The sequence below is a fragment of the Anthonomus grandis genome, chromosome 15, assembly GCF_022605725.1.
Source record: "Anthonomus grandis grandis chromosome 15, icAntGran1.3, whole genome shotgun sequence".
In the NCBI taxonomy this organism is placed as follows: Eukaryota; Metazoa; Arthropoda; class Insecta; order Coleoptera; family Curculionidae; genus Anthonomus; species Anthonomus grandis.
Window position 1 is genome coordinate 5,024,021 of NC_065560.1, and position 14,490 is coordinate 5,038,510.

General features: G+C 33.1%; 1 protein-coding gene across 4 annotated transcripts in view; it reads left to right on the forward strand.

The window, feature by feature from the left end:
• The window catches only part of LOC126744894 (zinc finger and BTB domain-containing protein 49-like), a 32,688-nt gene extending 19,334 nt beyond the window's left edge, over positions 1 to 13,354 (forward strand). For 3 of the 4 annotated variants that reach the window (XM_050452473.1, XM_050452474.1, XM_050452472.1), the window contains exons 3-7: positions 648 to 1,061; positions 1,546 to 1,695; positions 4,321 to 4,549; positions 4,662 to 4,933; positions 8,541 to 13,354. In XM_050452473.1, the coding sequence (XP_050308430.1) occupies positions 648 to 1,061; positions 1,546 to 1,695; positions 4,321 to 4,549; positions 4,662 to 4,933; positions 8,541 to 8,696 (1,221 nt within the window). In that variant the 3' untranslated portion in view covers positions 8,697 to 13,354. The remainder of the gene's footprint in view (positions 1 to 647; positions 1,062 to 1,545; positions 1,696 to 4,320; positions 4,550 to 4,661; positions 4,934 to 8,540) is intronic. The other variant, XM_050452475.1, reaches the window with a different exon arrangement.
• Positions 13,355 to 14,490: the final 1,136 nt, after the last annotated feature.

The window sequence follows — 14,490 nt, forward strand, 5'->3', positions numbered from 1 at the left end:
TGGATCTATCATCTGCTATATTGCACTAAAAGTAATTTTGGGGCGACATTTGGAGATTTTTATTTGTTTGTTTCACACTCCCTCTGCAAGAAGCTCATGGCTTACAGTATCAAACGCTTTACTGTGATCAAGAAGCGGCAAACACGTCTGCTTATTTCCACCACGTAATGTCACATAATATCATCAGTCAGTTTGACATAGGCCGTAGTAGCCTGCAGAGGTCTAAAGCACGACTGGCTCATATAGCAGCTAATTTGCTCAGAAATAATATTTTCCAATAACTTCAGAAATCAGGTTCCATGGAATTATTTCCTCTCGCAATGGACACAACATTTGCAATTTTCCACTATTTTTGGCAATTTAGGAGTAGACAGATATTTATTAATGATAAAAGTTATTTGAGGTTTACGACTAAAACTATCAGCACCAGCAGCATTAGTTTTTAATTTACGGTGTATTTGTTGAACCTTTTCCACTGAGAACTGAAAATTCCCAGCCACATTATCAAATAAGTTATTTTTACGATTTTCCACAACTGGATCATTTAGGAGAGACTGGGTTAAAGGTACATTAATATATTTCAATGTTTTCCAAAAACCTACATATACACCTATAATTATCATTATAAAAATTCAATTATTTCCTAGCTTGACGGACAAAGCGGCTTGGAAGGTATGACCGTTGTGGCAGCTATACAGCCTCAAGATATCCAAATCATACAAGCCCAACTTGAACAGCAACAGCAGCAACAACAACAGCAGCAAGTTCAAGAGCAGAAAGAGGAGAACGACAAGGCGGGAGATACTCAGCTAAGATGTAAAGATGGTGCTGAGGTACAACAACAGACCAACGAGCCGGAAGCGATCCACGTGCCGGCGCAGTACCTTCAAAACATGAACACGTTACAGGAATATCTGCAAAAGGTTCAAACGGCCCAACCTTTACCGTTGACCTCCTTGCATCAGTTTTTAAAGTTTAATGGCGCGCCAGAAATCAAAAGGGAATTAATTACCGAAGATGGGGTACTGGAGGCCGTTAGTATAGCGAATCCGGAAGAACAAGTAGGTAGAGCATACTTAATATTGTCTGGGTTTATTTATTTATAGTAGTTTGTTTATTAAAAAAAATCACTGTCTATTTTGTTTACATTTATTAAAGTTTATTTATAGACATCTAAATAATTAAAACAATGCATATTAATGAGAGTGTAATATGCAGCAATGCCAAACGAATATTAATATACAGATAAGCATTAAAAAAAGAATTGTACACTTTGTCTCATTTTAGTTGTAATGGCAGGTAAGAAGCTTGTAAGAAGTTAAAGTAAGGAATATCACTTGGAATTAGAACCAAAATGAGACTGTGTAAATAAAAACACCGAATTGGCTTTTAGTGGTTTAATGTTGTTTTTTGATAGATTATTAATGTTTAAACAAATTCGACAGTAAATTTTTTCTTGCAAGAAAAAATAGATGAAATTTATTTGTTTTTTTTTTTTGTTTGGTTTTTTTAATTTCGTCAATTTTTGGTGCGCTCCACTATCAGTACCATTTACAGGAACAATTGATAATGAACAGCGTGACAACGGAAATGGCGACACAGGAGGACGGTCAGGAGGATCCGAACGAAAAGGGAAAGAAGAAGAAGAAATCGAAAAAGAAACCGCCTAAACCGAAAAAGCCCAAGCCTGGACAGGTACGATTTTTTCTTGAAAATTATAATTCTATGTTCAGCATAAATTAAATGCAAATTCGTAGCTTTAAGAACATTTTACCCAAAAACATCTTGGTGAATTTCCTGGATGTGATCACATATATTTCCATCGCTAGTTTAGATGTTCTTTTTCTGATTTCTTCATTTGGAACTATATCTCGTAAACTAATTCCTAGCACCAGTATAATTCTTAAGATGCACCATTCATAGACTATTTTTTTGAGATGTAGGAGGGTGCTTCTGGATTTAAGAATGAAGCGGAAACTTATTCATTTAGGAATGTCGGCTGATTGATGTGCCGGTTTATGTACGTCGTTATAGTTTCGTCATTATTTTATCGTCAATTTTAATTTGCATTTATTCTAGACGTTATTTTTATTTTTGACAAGTTTATTTTGAATCCTAACCCAGATGGCGTTCTTGTACTTGGAGTTCTCCTGGTGAATCACTGATTATGAAGTCTCTAGTAAATTTGCCATGTTTCGTATATTTTATTTACTCCCTTATCTTCCATTCCAAATGTCTATTGTTTTTTTCTGGCAGTTGTTATGGTCTATATATTAATATATAATACCAATAATATATTTATTAAACTCTTATGGTTAAAATGCTTTGTAAATGAAACTATTTCTCAAAAAAACGTTTTCTTTCAGTGAAAACCCCATTTAAATAAAGTTATCCTCCAAAAAGTTCAGTAGAAACAATGTCACTGAAGCCAAAATTGCTTTAATTGAATCAATTTTTAACCTGGAATAATTTTTTTACATAGAACTCATTAAAAGAGTATCTCCTATAATTTTATGAAAGAATTATAAGAATATCCTAAATGTATTGGGAGTTATAGGGAAAAACGTCTTAGAATGATTTAAAAATGCACAGTGTTTTAAAAACCTCAAATCAGGCCTGGATCTTAAAAGGCAAAACTGGCTGTAGCTCCGAAAGTATTAGACTTAGAAAAATGGTTCATAAATGAAATTATTCCTCAGAAAATGCATTTTCTTTCAGTGAAAACTCCATATATCTACCTCAAAAAATTATCCAGTTATTTTTGAAAAAGTTCAACCAAAATTGCTCTAGTTAAGTCAGTTTTGAACTTAGAATCAATTTTTTTATATAAAATTAATCTACATAATATTGTGAAAGAATTATTTGAATATCCTAAATGGGTTAGGAGTTATAGAGAAAAAAGGTGCATGAACAATTTAAAATTTCACAGTTTCAAATATATTCTAAATATCTAAATCAGGTGGGTCCTGGATCTTGGAAGGCAAATCTGGCTCTAGGTCAGAAAGCATTCAACTTAGAAAAATGGATCATATACGAAATTATTCCTCGGAAAATGCATTTTCTTTCGGTGAAAACCCCATTTATGTACCTCAAAAAATTATCCAGTTATTTTTGAAAAAGTTCAGTAGGAAAATTTACACTGAAACCGAAATTACTCTAGCTAAGTCAGTTTTGAACCTAGAATTAAATTTTTTACATAGAATTAATCTACATAATATTGTGAAAGAATTATTTGAATATCTTAAATGGATTAGTAGTTATAGGAGAAAACGTGCATGAACAATTTCAAATTTCACAGTTTCAAATATATTCTAAATATCTAAATTAGGTGGGTACTGGGACTTGGAAGGCAAAACTGGCTCAACTATTCAACTCAGAAAAATGATTCATATATGAAATTATTACTCAGAAAACGCATTTTCTTTGAATGAAGACCTCATTTGAGTACTTTCAAAAAGTTATCCTTGAAAAAAGCCCACTAAAACCAAAATTGCTCTAGTTGAGTAAATTTTTAGCCTATAATTGAGTTTTTTACACATAATTCATCTACTAGAGTATCTCCTATAATTTTGTGAAAGAAGTATAAAAATATCTTAAATAGGTTTGGAGTTATAGTAGAAAACGTTCATGAATAATTTAAAAATTCATAGTTTTAAATGTATTCTAAAAACCTGAAATCAGGTTGGCACTGGGTCTTGGAAGGGAAAACGGACCCTAACTCAGAAATTATTTTACTCATAAAAATGGTTCATAGATGAAATTATTCCTCAGAAAATGCATTTTTTTCAGTGAAAACCCCATTTGAAAATTATCAAGCGATCATTGGAAAAGTTCAGTAAGAAAAATGACACCGAACCTACAATTGCTTTACTTAAGTGAATTTTTAACCTAGAATTAAGTTTTTTTTTTTACATAGAATTCATATATAGAGAGTTTCCTATAATACTGTGAAAGAACGTTTTTTAAGATTTTTTATTCAATTCAATTTCAATTTATGAAATCAGTTACACAGTTATAAGGTATTATAATAGTAAAATCATCTGTTTGGCAAGGAATAAATAAAAAGGTACAATTTCCATTGTTTGTTCAACTTACTTTAAAGAATTTAACGGGAGTTTCTTGGAAATAATTTTTAAAACAGTGAGGTTATAAAATATTTTACATGATAAAGGCAACTACAATATTAGGTTACAACGAGTTAAATTTATTAAGGTTATAAGTTGTAAAAACATAAGATCTTATTTTGGACCTTAAATGGGTTCAGAATTATAGGGAAAAACTCCGTTTTCTCTTAAACAACATACTTTTCCATAATTATAGGTGCATATAGCGACAGCACTGGACGGCACGACCCTCTTTTGTTGCCCGGAATGTCACATGGCGTATCCCGAAAAGGAGCTGTTGGAGCAGCACTTGGTGGGACACAAAATCGAGCGACGTTTCATCTGCGACATCTGCGGGGCCGGCTTGAAACGCAAAGAGCACCTTGAGCGGCACAAACTGGGCCACAATCCAGAGAGGCCCTTCGTCTGTTCCGTTTGTATGAAAGGTGAATAAACAGGAATTTTAAGATAATAACGCCTCTCTTTTTAAATGTCCAATGATTATACTTATAACGTTCAAGCGTGACAAATAGCATTGAAGTGATAATCTCCTTTCAGGTTTCAAACGTAAAGAGCACCTCAATCTCCACTTTGTGATACACTCGGGGGAGAAAACGGAAATTTGCGGCGAATGCGGCAAAGGATTTTACCGAAAGGATCATTTGAGGAAACATCTACGAAGTCACATCACGAGGAGAGCGAAGGAGCAAGCGGAAATGGCACAGGCGATATTAAAAGCGGGCGGTACGCAGGAAGACGTCGAAAACGAACTGAACAATATGTCTAACGGGATCGCCCATGCGCAGGTCACCATCGAGGTGGGAACTGGGGTAAGGAAATTGTAACGAAATTCAGGAACACCATTTTATTGGCAACGTCAAAAACACTAACCTAACTCGCCTTGACTGTCGTTTAATTGTTTCCAAGGTAAAAACTGGCTAAACAATTAAAGCTGAATGCAATGTCACGAAGCGCGTCCTTTTTAAAGCCCGATGGAACAGTTTCGAAATATTTAGAATTTTCTTCTTGTTTTTGCCGAAAGAGACCAATAATTTTAGGAGAATACTGACAGTCAATGGAACAGGAACTTTTTTGCTTTTATGGTGTTAATTACTTCATATTCTTTATCACTTTCTCCCAGTATTTCCAAGTTTGTTTTTCTTTGATGATACTCGATGATATCATGAACATCTCTCTATAACACCACATTTCGATTGACTGCGGCTTGTTTTTGAAGATTTGGTAATTCTGCAGTTTAGCGGCTTTTGTTAAAACTAACGAAAAATGGTCGGGTTTTTTGCAAAATGGGTGGATTTGGATATATATTTTTCACTAAGAGTGGCGGAAAGCCAAATTTTATCACGAAGAGGGTGTTATCACGCACTAAACCACTCACTATGGGACATGAATAAAATAACGTCATTAGAATAACCCTGTTTTCGATTAGTTTTGACAACAAATAGGTTACAACTAAGGTGAGGTTAGGTGTGGTGTTGCCAGTTCTGTCGTCTACTGCGTTTTGTATTATGCGTAAAACAAAAACTGTTTTTACCTTTTCTTGTAACTAAACCTGTTATTTTCGTGCAACAAACATATCGAAGACACCCATAATGTATTATTATTTTGGTAATTTTTAGATTTTGGTCCGAATTAAAAATAATATGATTCCGCAGTTTAGCGGCTTTTGTCAAATTTGGGGTATTTTCACCGGTTTTCTTTTTTAAATAGCTTAATTTTATCTGGAAAAAATTAATAAAGTGGCGGAAGGTGAATTTTGCAAATAGTTTCTTTATAAACAATGTGAAGTACTCACAAATAGAGGTAAACTGATTTATTTAAATTTTTTGCTGTTTTTTTTGCATAAATTAAATGACAGTCGCTATCTGTCAAATGGGTTGTCGACTCTGGGAGTATGTGTGCAGTGTTTTGGTTTGTTCCGTTTCTCTATCACCATAAGGCGCTGCGCACAGGCCATAGATATACCCAACCCAACCCCAACCCAATTCAACCCAACCCAACCCAAACCCAACCCAACCCAACCCAAGCCAAACCAAACCAAACCAACCCAGAGGTTCAGTAACAGGAGGTTCATTAACACCCAAGAGTTCATCAACTGTGGTTGATGATGAAAAGGTGTTGATGAACATTGTTGATAAAATGGGATGGGATGGGATGGGATGAGATGAGATGGGATGGGATGGGATGGGATGGGATGGGATGGGATGGGATGGGATGGGATGGGATGGGTTGGGTTGGGTTCGGTTGGGTTGGTTCTTAAATTGCTCAAGCACCGCTCATCAAATTTTGCGTATTTTTACAATTTTTTTTTAAATGGCCTAATTTTACCCAAAAAATGATACGATATAATTCGCCGCGAATATGTGAATTTTGATAGAACTTAAAAAAAAGAAATTTTAAAAATGATGTACTCCTAAAAATAAATTTTCAATTCAATCAAATGTGTGTTTATTACAATGTAATAAACACACATTTGATGTACATGTCATGTAATTGACATTTTAAGTGATATGTAATGAAACTAGTGTATAATGTTATGATTATACACTAGTTTCATTCATCATTTTTAATATGTTATGATAATGAATGACAAAAAAAATTCAGAGTGAATTCTCCACTTTAGAAAAAGCCAGACTGGAGACAAGGCTTCAGCTGTAGAGTGACAAAACGCAACAAAACTGGCAACACCACACCTAACCTCAACTCAATTGTCACCTATTTGTTGACAAAACTAATGGTATACAAGGTACAAGGTTATTCTAATGATTAATCGCGTCCTATAGTGAGTAATTTAGTGCGTGATAATACCCTCTTCGTGATAAAATTTGGCTTTCCGCCACTCTTAGTGAAAAATATATATCGGAATCTACCCACTTTGCAAAAAACCCGACCATTTTTCGTTAGTTTTGACAAAAGCCGCTAAACTGCAGAATTAACGAAGATTTCCGCGGTGCTTGCCATAATCACTGTGTCATCCACAAATCTCGTATTGTTTATTACTTTTTCATTTATTATTATACCTTTATCCTCAAATAGTAGTGACTCTTCAAAAATTGGTGGTGACATAACACAACTCTGTCTAACTCCTGCTATTTCTGAGCTTTGTTCATTGTCCAAAGTTTTTTTATTATTCTTCAGCCTCTCTGTTTTGTTCTAAGAATTTTGATTAGTTTCTCATGTCTTACCTTATCAAAGTCAACGTAAAAGACATGCATATCAATATTCACTTCTAGACCTTCCTTCTTCTTGTTTTTATGAATGCATCCATGTATTACTTTTAAAAACACCTTGTGTGCGCAACTGATTAAAGATATTCACAACGGTCTTTAGCTTTTGTGGTTTTTGGGATAGCGCAGAAGGTGAAGAGTAACCAGTGTTTGTATACTTCGTTGAACTGGGATCTGATCTGGGCCGACTGCTTTTTCATTTTTGCTGTTTCAATATTTTCAGAAACTCACTATTTTCGCTGTTCTATTGTCTCACCAAACAACTCATTGAAATATTTTATTTCTTTTCTTGGTTTCTAATTTGTTTTCAAGATTAGCTTTCCGTTTGCACCTTTGAGTATTCTTGGATTTCTTTTTCTATTAGTAAAACTGATCTCTTATTTTTTATGGCTGTTAAAGCTGTCATGTTTTTCTGATACTCCTCTATCTCTTGACATTGTTCTTTTATCCCTTTTTCCTTGGCCTTGTGCATCTCTTTTTATCAACTGTCGTCTATCGTCCGTTGACTTCAGAAGCTCCTCTATTTAAGAGAAGTTGCAAAACTCTCCATTTAAACTAATTAAATTGAGTTATTTTAACCAATCAAAAGACCATAATAATTTCACATTTATTTATTTTTTTATATAACAAATACACAGAAAGTGATTTAGTGAGTAGAGATACAAGATCCAGATCCAGCCAAGTAGTGGTAGGGAATAAGACCATCAGGGCTAGTAGCTCTAAGTCGTCGATACTACAGTCAGGTCCTACAAAAGAGGTCCGAGTCTTCCCTTCAGGTTATCACTCTCTTCCAGGAGACAATAGTCAATATTCTTCAGAAAGGTCCAATCAAAAATTACGTTAAAACGACTGGCTGGATTGTTACCAGGATGCCTAAAAAGTATCCTCGAGAAGGTGTCATTAATTGTATTTGAAGAAAAGTTACATAGGCCTCGTTTTTAACAGTGTATGGTCTCAGTTAAGATCCTTTTGGAAATTTGACTGACTTTGGGTCTCCTATTGGCTGATAGCAATCACGTGGCCCCAACGGATCCGTAATTACATATCAATGTAGATTCAGGCTGAAAATAGACTATTGTCTACCCTTACCTCATCGATAATGGCACCACCGTAAAAACTAACAGTTTTATCATTTGTATTTATTTGATCCGTCTTTTAAGCGCCATTTTCACTATTGTCGATCTCCGTTTAGGGTCCGAACGGTCAAATCCAGATACCCGTGCAGATCCAAGTGCCGCAACACACGATACAGCTGTCGAACACGGACGAAGACGGGCAACAGCAGCAACAGGCGAGCACCGTGGTGCTACCGGCCGCCCCCGAAAGTATCTCTATTTTGCCGAATTAATTTTAGTAATTTAGCTAGTTAAACAGTTTCGTTGATAAATTGAGATAATCTATGACAAGGAAAGGGTATGTTGGAGTTGAGCACTCTTATGTTAATTTTTAGTTTACTTTCACCCCGTATTTAAAATACCTTTCTTAATTTTATGAAATTTCTTTGCTTTATGTGAACATTCCAAATAGCTTTAAAGCAAAAAGGTGTTTACATATACGTCCTGGATAATAAGAAAATCATTAGCAAGGTGATAACAAATTTATAAAATACCTGGAATAAGAAATAGTCGAAAATTACAGGTTTGTTGTTTGGAGCTCTCGTTTTTCTAATAAAACGAAGTAATTAAATATCGAACAACCTAAAGAAAAAATGCGGAAAGACGCGATTATTTCTGAATCAGAGTTATATAAAACGGATTGTTAAAAAAAAATTATATTAGGTGATTTCGTAATCTAAAGTAGACTTATCTGTCACACATATCGATCTTATAAGCATACAACAACACTGCCACTTTGAAATACTTTTTTTTTAATTAGTTAAAGTGTTTGTATGGTAGAACGGCTAAGATCTACTAAGCGTTAATAATACTACTAGCGAACCGTCAACTTCATAAAAGAAAAAGGATAATTTTATATAAATGATTTTTATTAAAACATTTTTCTTATATCTTTAATTGAAAGAACTCGTCCATTATTTCAAAGAGACGTACGTAACTAGAGAAAAAATTAAAAACTTTAAGTCGCAGTCTCAAAACATCTTTTTATGCGTCACTCAGGTTACATGTTTCGGTAATAAAGCACCATCAGACCTTATAGCTAGATGATCTGCTACGTACAATACGTTATATCTTTAATACACTTAGTTTGTTAATACACACTTTGTTGCCAAAAATGCTAGTTGGGGGCGCCGTTTGATAGGTTTTATCTGGCAATAACTTCCAATATAAACCCGTCTCATCTGCATTATAAATTTGATCTTCGCTAAGATTAAGCTGCTTCATCTTTTTTCTTAAGCCTTCAATAAAGGGATTTACAAGGTGAGGCTGCGAGGACAACTTTTCACCTGTAATTTTTTACCATATCGCCATTTAAATTTTGAAGTCAGCCTTTATCGTTGAGTTTTAATTTTCTATGTAAATCTAGAGCATTTTTCTTTAAGCATATCACCTGTAACTGGCAAATTTCATTCACGCTGTTTGGTAAACCATTTATACAGCAAAGTTTCCATCTTGGGGTTTTCTGCACTTTTTAAAGTACATTTTTTTATTTTATTAGGTCTTAAACTCTCTCCAACAACTTTTAGAATTTTTTCTTCTTTATTTTTAATTGCACAAATAGTTGATTTTGCTTTTTGATATTTCTTTGCTAGTGCAGTAACACTCATACCATTTTTGTGCTCTTCCAAAATTTTCGATTTCTCATAAAGAGTCAAACACTTCTTTAATTAATTTTAACCATTTTAAAAGGCCACTGCGCAAGATGCGACACTCTCTCTTATCTAATAAACATCAACTAAATGACCAAACAACGTTTCAAATGCGTAAGCCCAATATCCACTAACAAGGCTAGACATGTCTACACAGGATTACTAAAGATTTCTTAAAATTCACATTATCGAAATATGGGTTTGTTCACACTATAGAATTAACATAGAAAAATATTGGTGTTCACATTAATGAGTTGTTGTACCGCGAGTATACTGTATTTACATTTGATGTCAAAATATGCCCGATTCAAATAGAGAATCGACGTATCCGAGGATTGTTTCAAAAAACAAAATAAACCACTTTTTATAGAATTTATGCATCATTACTAAATCACAATTTTGTATATAATGATGTAAGCCTAGTATAAGATTTCGTACAACGCAATTCTTTTTACAATACTCGAAAATTGAAATTAATTAAAAACCACTATTAAAATTTTATTTCACAAAAGAGTAATACGAGCCCTAACAACTATATGTTGGAACAAGCAGTTATTTTGAAATAAAATGCCCATTTACCGAACATATTTTATTAAATTTTTTTTTAATCATAAATATGAAATAAACAAGCTTTTTTATAATGTTTAATATTATTTTTATAATTTATTTATATATTTTAAGTTATTTAATTACTTGGTAAATAATTGAAAAATGCTGACAACTAAATATTGGAACAAGTGAGTTTTAAAAAAGGAAAATACAAATTAGTAAGGTGTAACGTCGCCCTTAGCTTGAATAACAGCCTGAACTCCATGGGGCATTGTACCAACTAGACCTTCACAAAATTCAGGGGTGAAACTATCCCATATTTCCTGTAGTTTAGCACGTAGTTGTGGCAAAGTACGCTGCGGACTATTTCTTAGGCGTTGCTTCATTTTGTGCCAAAGTGTTTCGATTGGATTGAGATCCGGGCTGCTAGAGGGGTGTGACAAAACTTTAATATTATGTTCCCCCATCCATTTTTTGGTAGATTTAGCAGTATGACATGAGGCACCGTCCTGTTGAAAGATAAAATCTCCAGATGGATATAAATTTGCTGCACTTGGTAAAAGCGAATGTTCGAGAATGTCTTGATATTTTTCTGCATTTACTATGCCATCAATAAAGTGTAACGTTCCCAACCCTTTAGCTGACATACAACCCCACACCACGATGCCCCGTGGAAACTTTACAGTACTTTTAAGAGAATCCTTATGGAATGCTTCTGTTTTGTCCCGAATCACACGCTTTCGATAATCTCCGACACAGACATCAAATTTGCTTTCGTCGCTATAAATAACTTTGCTCCAATTTTCTTTGGTCCACGAGAGTTTTGATTTGGCCCAAATGTAACGATTCCTTTTTTGAGTCTCCGTTAACAATGGTTTTTCTTTGGCCTAGGCGAAAAACTTAGAAAAATTAAAATAATATAGCACAGAACAGCCTATTAAACATAACTTATAAAAACTAAGACCGCCCTTGTGGAAATATTTGCGGCAGCATTCTCTGGAAACATTTATCCCACTTTCTCTATTCCACCTTGCAGTTACTTTTCGTAGAGTATTTCTTCTTCACGACTTACAAATTTTAATCAAGTTCCTTACATTTCTTTGAGGAACAACTTTTGGACGTCCTGAACTTTTGCCGCGAACACCAATACTGGCAGTTTCACCATATTTTTTAATTATATTAAATATAGTAGTTGTTGCAACATTTAATTTACTGGAGATTTCTCGCATTGTTTTCCCTTTATGGTACTGCCGGATAATAATTTCTCGTACTTTTAGATCAGTAGGTTTTCCACGAGTCATTATTGTATTTTACTCGTAATAAAAATGACAGTAATTGATTATTAATGGTCAAGTGACGCATCAAAATTTTTATTGTTGACAACGCACTACTTACTTTTGTTTATTCAAAGCCATCTTCGCGTCATGCTAATAAAACTGGAAAAATTTGAGCAAAAGCAACCCATGTTCCAACATTTAGTTGTCAACATTTTTTGATTATCAAACAATTAAATAAATATTATTTAACATCAAAATTTTATTAAACCTTAAAAATAATTCTCTAAAATATAAAAAATGTTATTAATTTATTATTTTTAAATAAAAAAAAAATTAATTAAAAGAATTACGGTAAACTGGAATTTTATTCGTAAAATTACTACTTGTTCCAATATATAGTTGTTAGGGCTCGTATGGCATAAAAATAAGCCTCTATATGTTGTTTTTTTTTATTTAATTAATTTCCAAGTTTCGAATATTATAAATCTTTCTAATGATGTAAGCTAGTAAACTAACAGAAACTTGTGCAGTGAAGATGGCCCAAAATAAAAGCTGAAACGTCGGCATTTCTTCTGAAACAATCAGTTTTTACTTGATGACTTAATTTTCGAAATTTCATCATCCGCATACTCTTTCCCAAACAAAACTTTAGATTAGGTTCCTCATAGTCTTGTGCCTGACAACAGAGTGTGGCTAACTTGGTTATAAAGTGACGTAACAGTCGCCGAATGCTTAAAAAACAAAAATGGTCCCACTTTGTTGCACCGATAAGGTTTTACTGTATCAGCCTTAAATTATCGTTAATTAATTTGTACATAAGAATATTTATTGCTTTTTATACATACGACAATATTTAGATACTTTATTAAGGATTAATTATTGATTTATATTTTTGCTGTTCCGTCTAAATAAGTTCAGTATTACTTGAGGAAATACAAGAGAGATGCAATAAAGAAAAATATATATAAAATGTGATATAAGGAATCCCGTTTAAGATTATATTTTTTTATAAAGCAGTTTTCCCCCGCGATATGTACATTATTATAAACGTTCGTTTATTTATTTAAAAATAATTGTACAAAGTTGAGGGTATATTGTACAAAGTGTTTTTTGGGTCATAAATTGTACATATTTTTTGACTGTACGAAAACGACCAATCTTTGAATCTAGTACCAAAAATCATATTTTTGGCCTTTTCGGAATATTCTGTATAAATTTGTATAAAAGAATAACTCTATTATTAATTATTAATTTATCACTTTTTTAATAAACATTATTTTTATCGATTAGGAATATGATTATTTTCTTTTGTTGTTTTATTTAGGGGCTTGCTTCGAAATGAGATTAGTTTTAGGTTTTTATACATTTTATCCCATAAAAATGGACTCTAAATGATTAAAAAAAAAATTAAAATTATATATTTTGTTTTATTTACCTGTCTTTTGATTTTTTTAAATTGTCATTGCAACGGACAATTGACATTATACTATGGAGGAAACAATTTTGCACTACTTTTGCTAATTTAACTAAATTTGTTTCATACTATGTAACACGTCTTGTTATTGTTTCAATGATAGAAACTTTGTATTTTATTGGATACATTTCTTTATTTATTTCCAGTTCTTTTATTATATTACGACAGACAACGAAAATAAAAAAAAAAACGAATGAGGAAATAGAATTTCAAATTAATTAATTTATTGCTGCTGCAAAACGCCCTTATGGAGAGGATGGTAAAAAAAATCTGGAACATATACATATACATAAGTGTATGATATCCAAATATAGCAGCATTAAAAAAATAAAGATCAATTTTAAAAAAACATTATGAGACTCATTATAGTAGATATTCTATTTCAAGTGAACAATTCATTTCATACAATTCGATGACTGGGTACAGACTGTTTGTGCTGTGAGTAGTGATATACTAAAGAAACAAGAGACGAAAAACGTTTCTTAATATCCTACACGTCTTCCAAGCTTTATTTCCATGCAATTTGTACCTGTACTTTTGGTGATGACATACAGAGACAAATTGCATGAACGATCATAAAAATAATTTTTCTTTTCATGCAATTGGACCGGGACAAGTCCAACTTTCGGGACTGCTGCATTTATTTTGTTTTAGGACAGAATTTATGAAAAAATTATTCGATGACTGGGTACAGACTATTTGTACTGTGAGTAGTGATATACTGAAGAACCAAGAGACGAAAAACGTTTCTTAATATCCTTCATGTTTTCCAAGCTTTATTTCCATGCAATTTGTACCTGTACTTTTGGTGATGACATACAGAGACAAATTGCATGAAAGATCATAAAAATAATTTTTCTTGTCATGCAATTGGACCGGGACAAGTCCAACTTCCGGGACTGTTGCATTTATTTTGTTTTAGGACAGAATTTATGAAAAAATTATTCGATGACTGGGTACAGACCATTTGTACTGTGAGTAGTGATATACTGAAGAACCAAGAGACGAAAAACGTTTCTTAATATCCTACAAGTCTTCCAAGCTTGATTTCCATGCAATTTGTACCTGTACTTTTGGT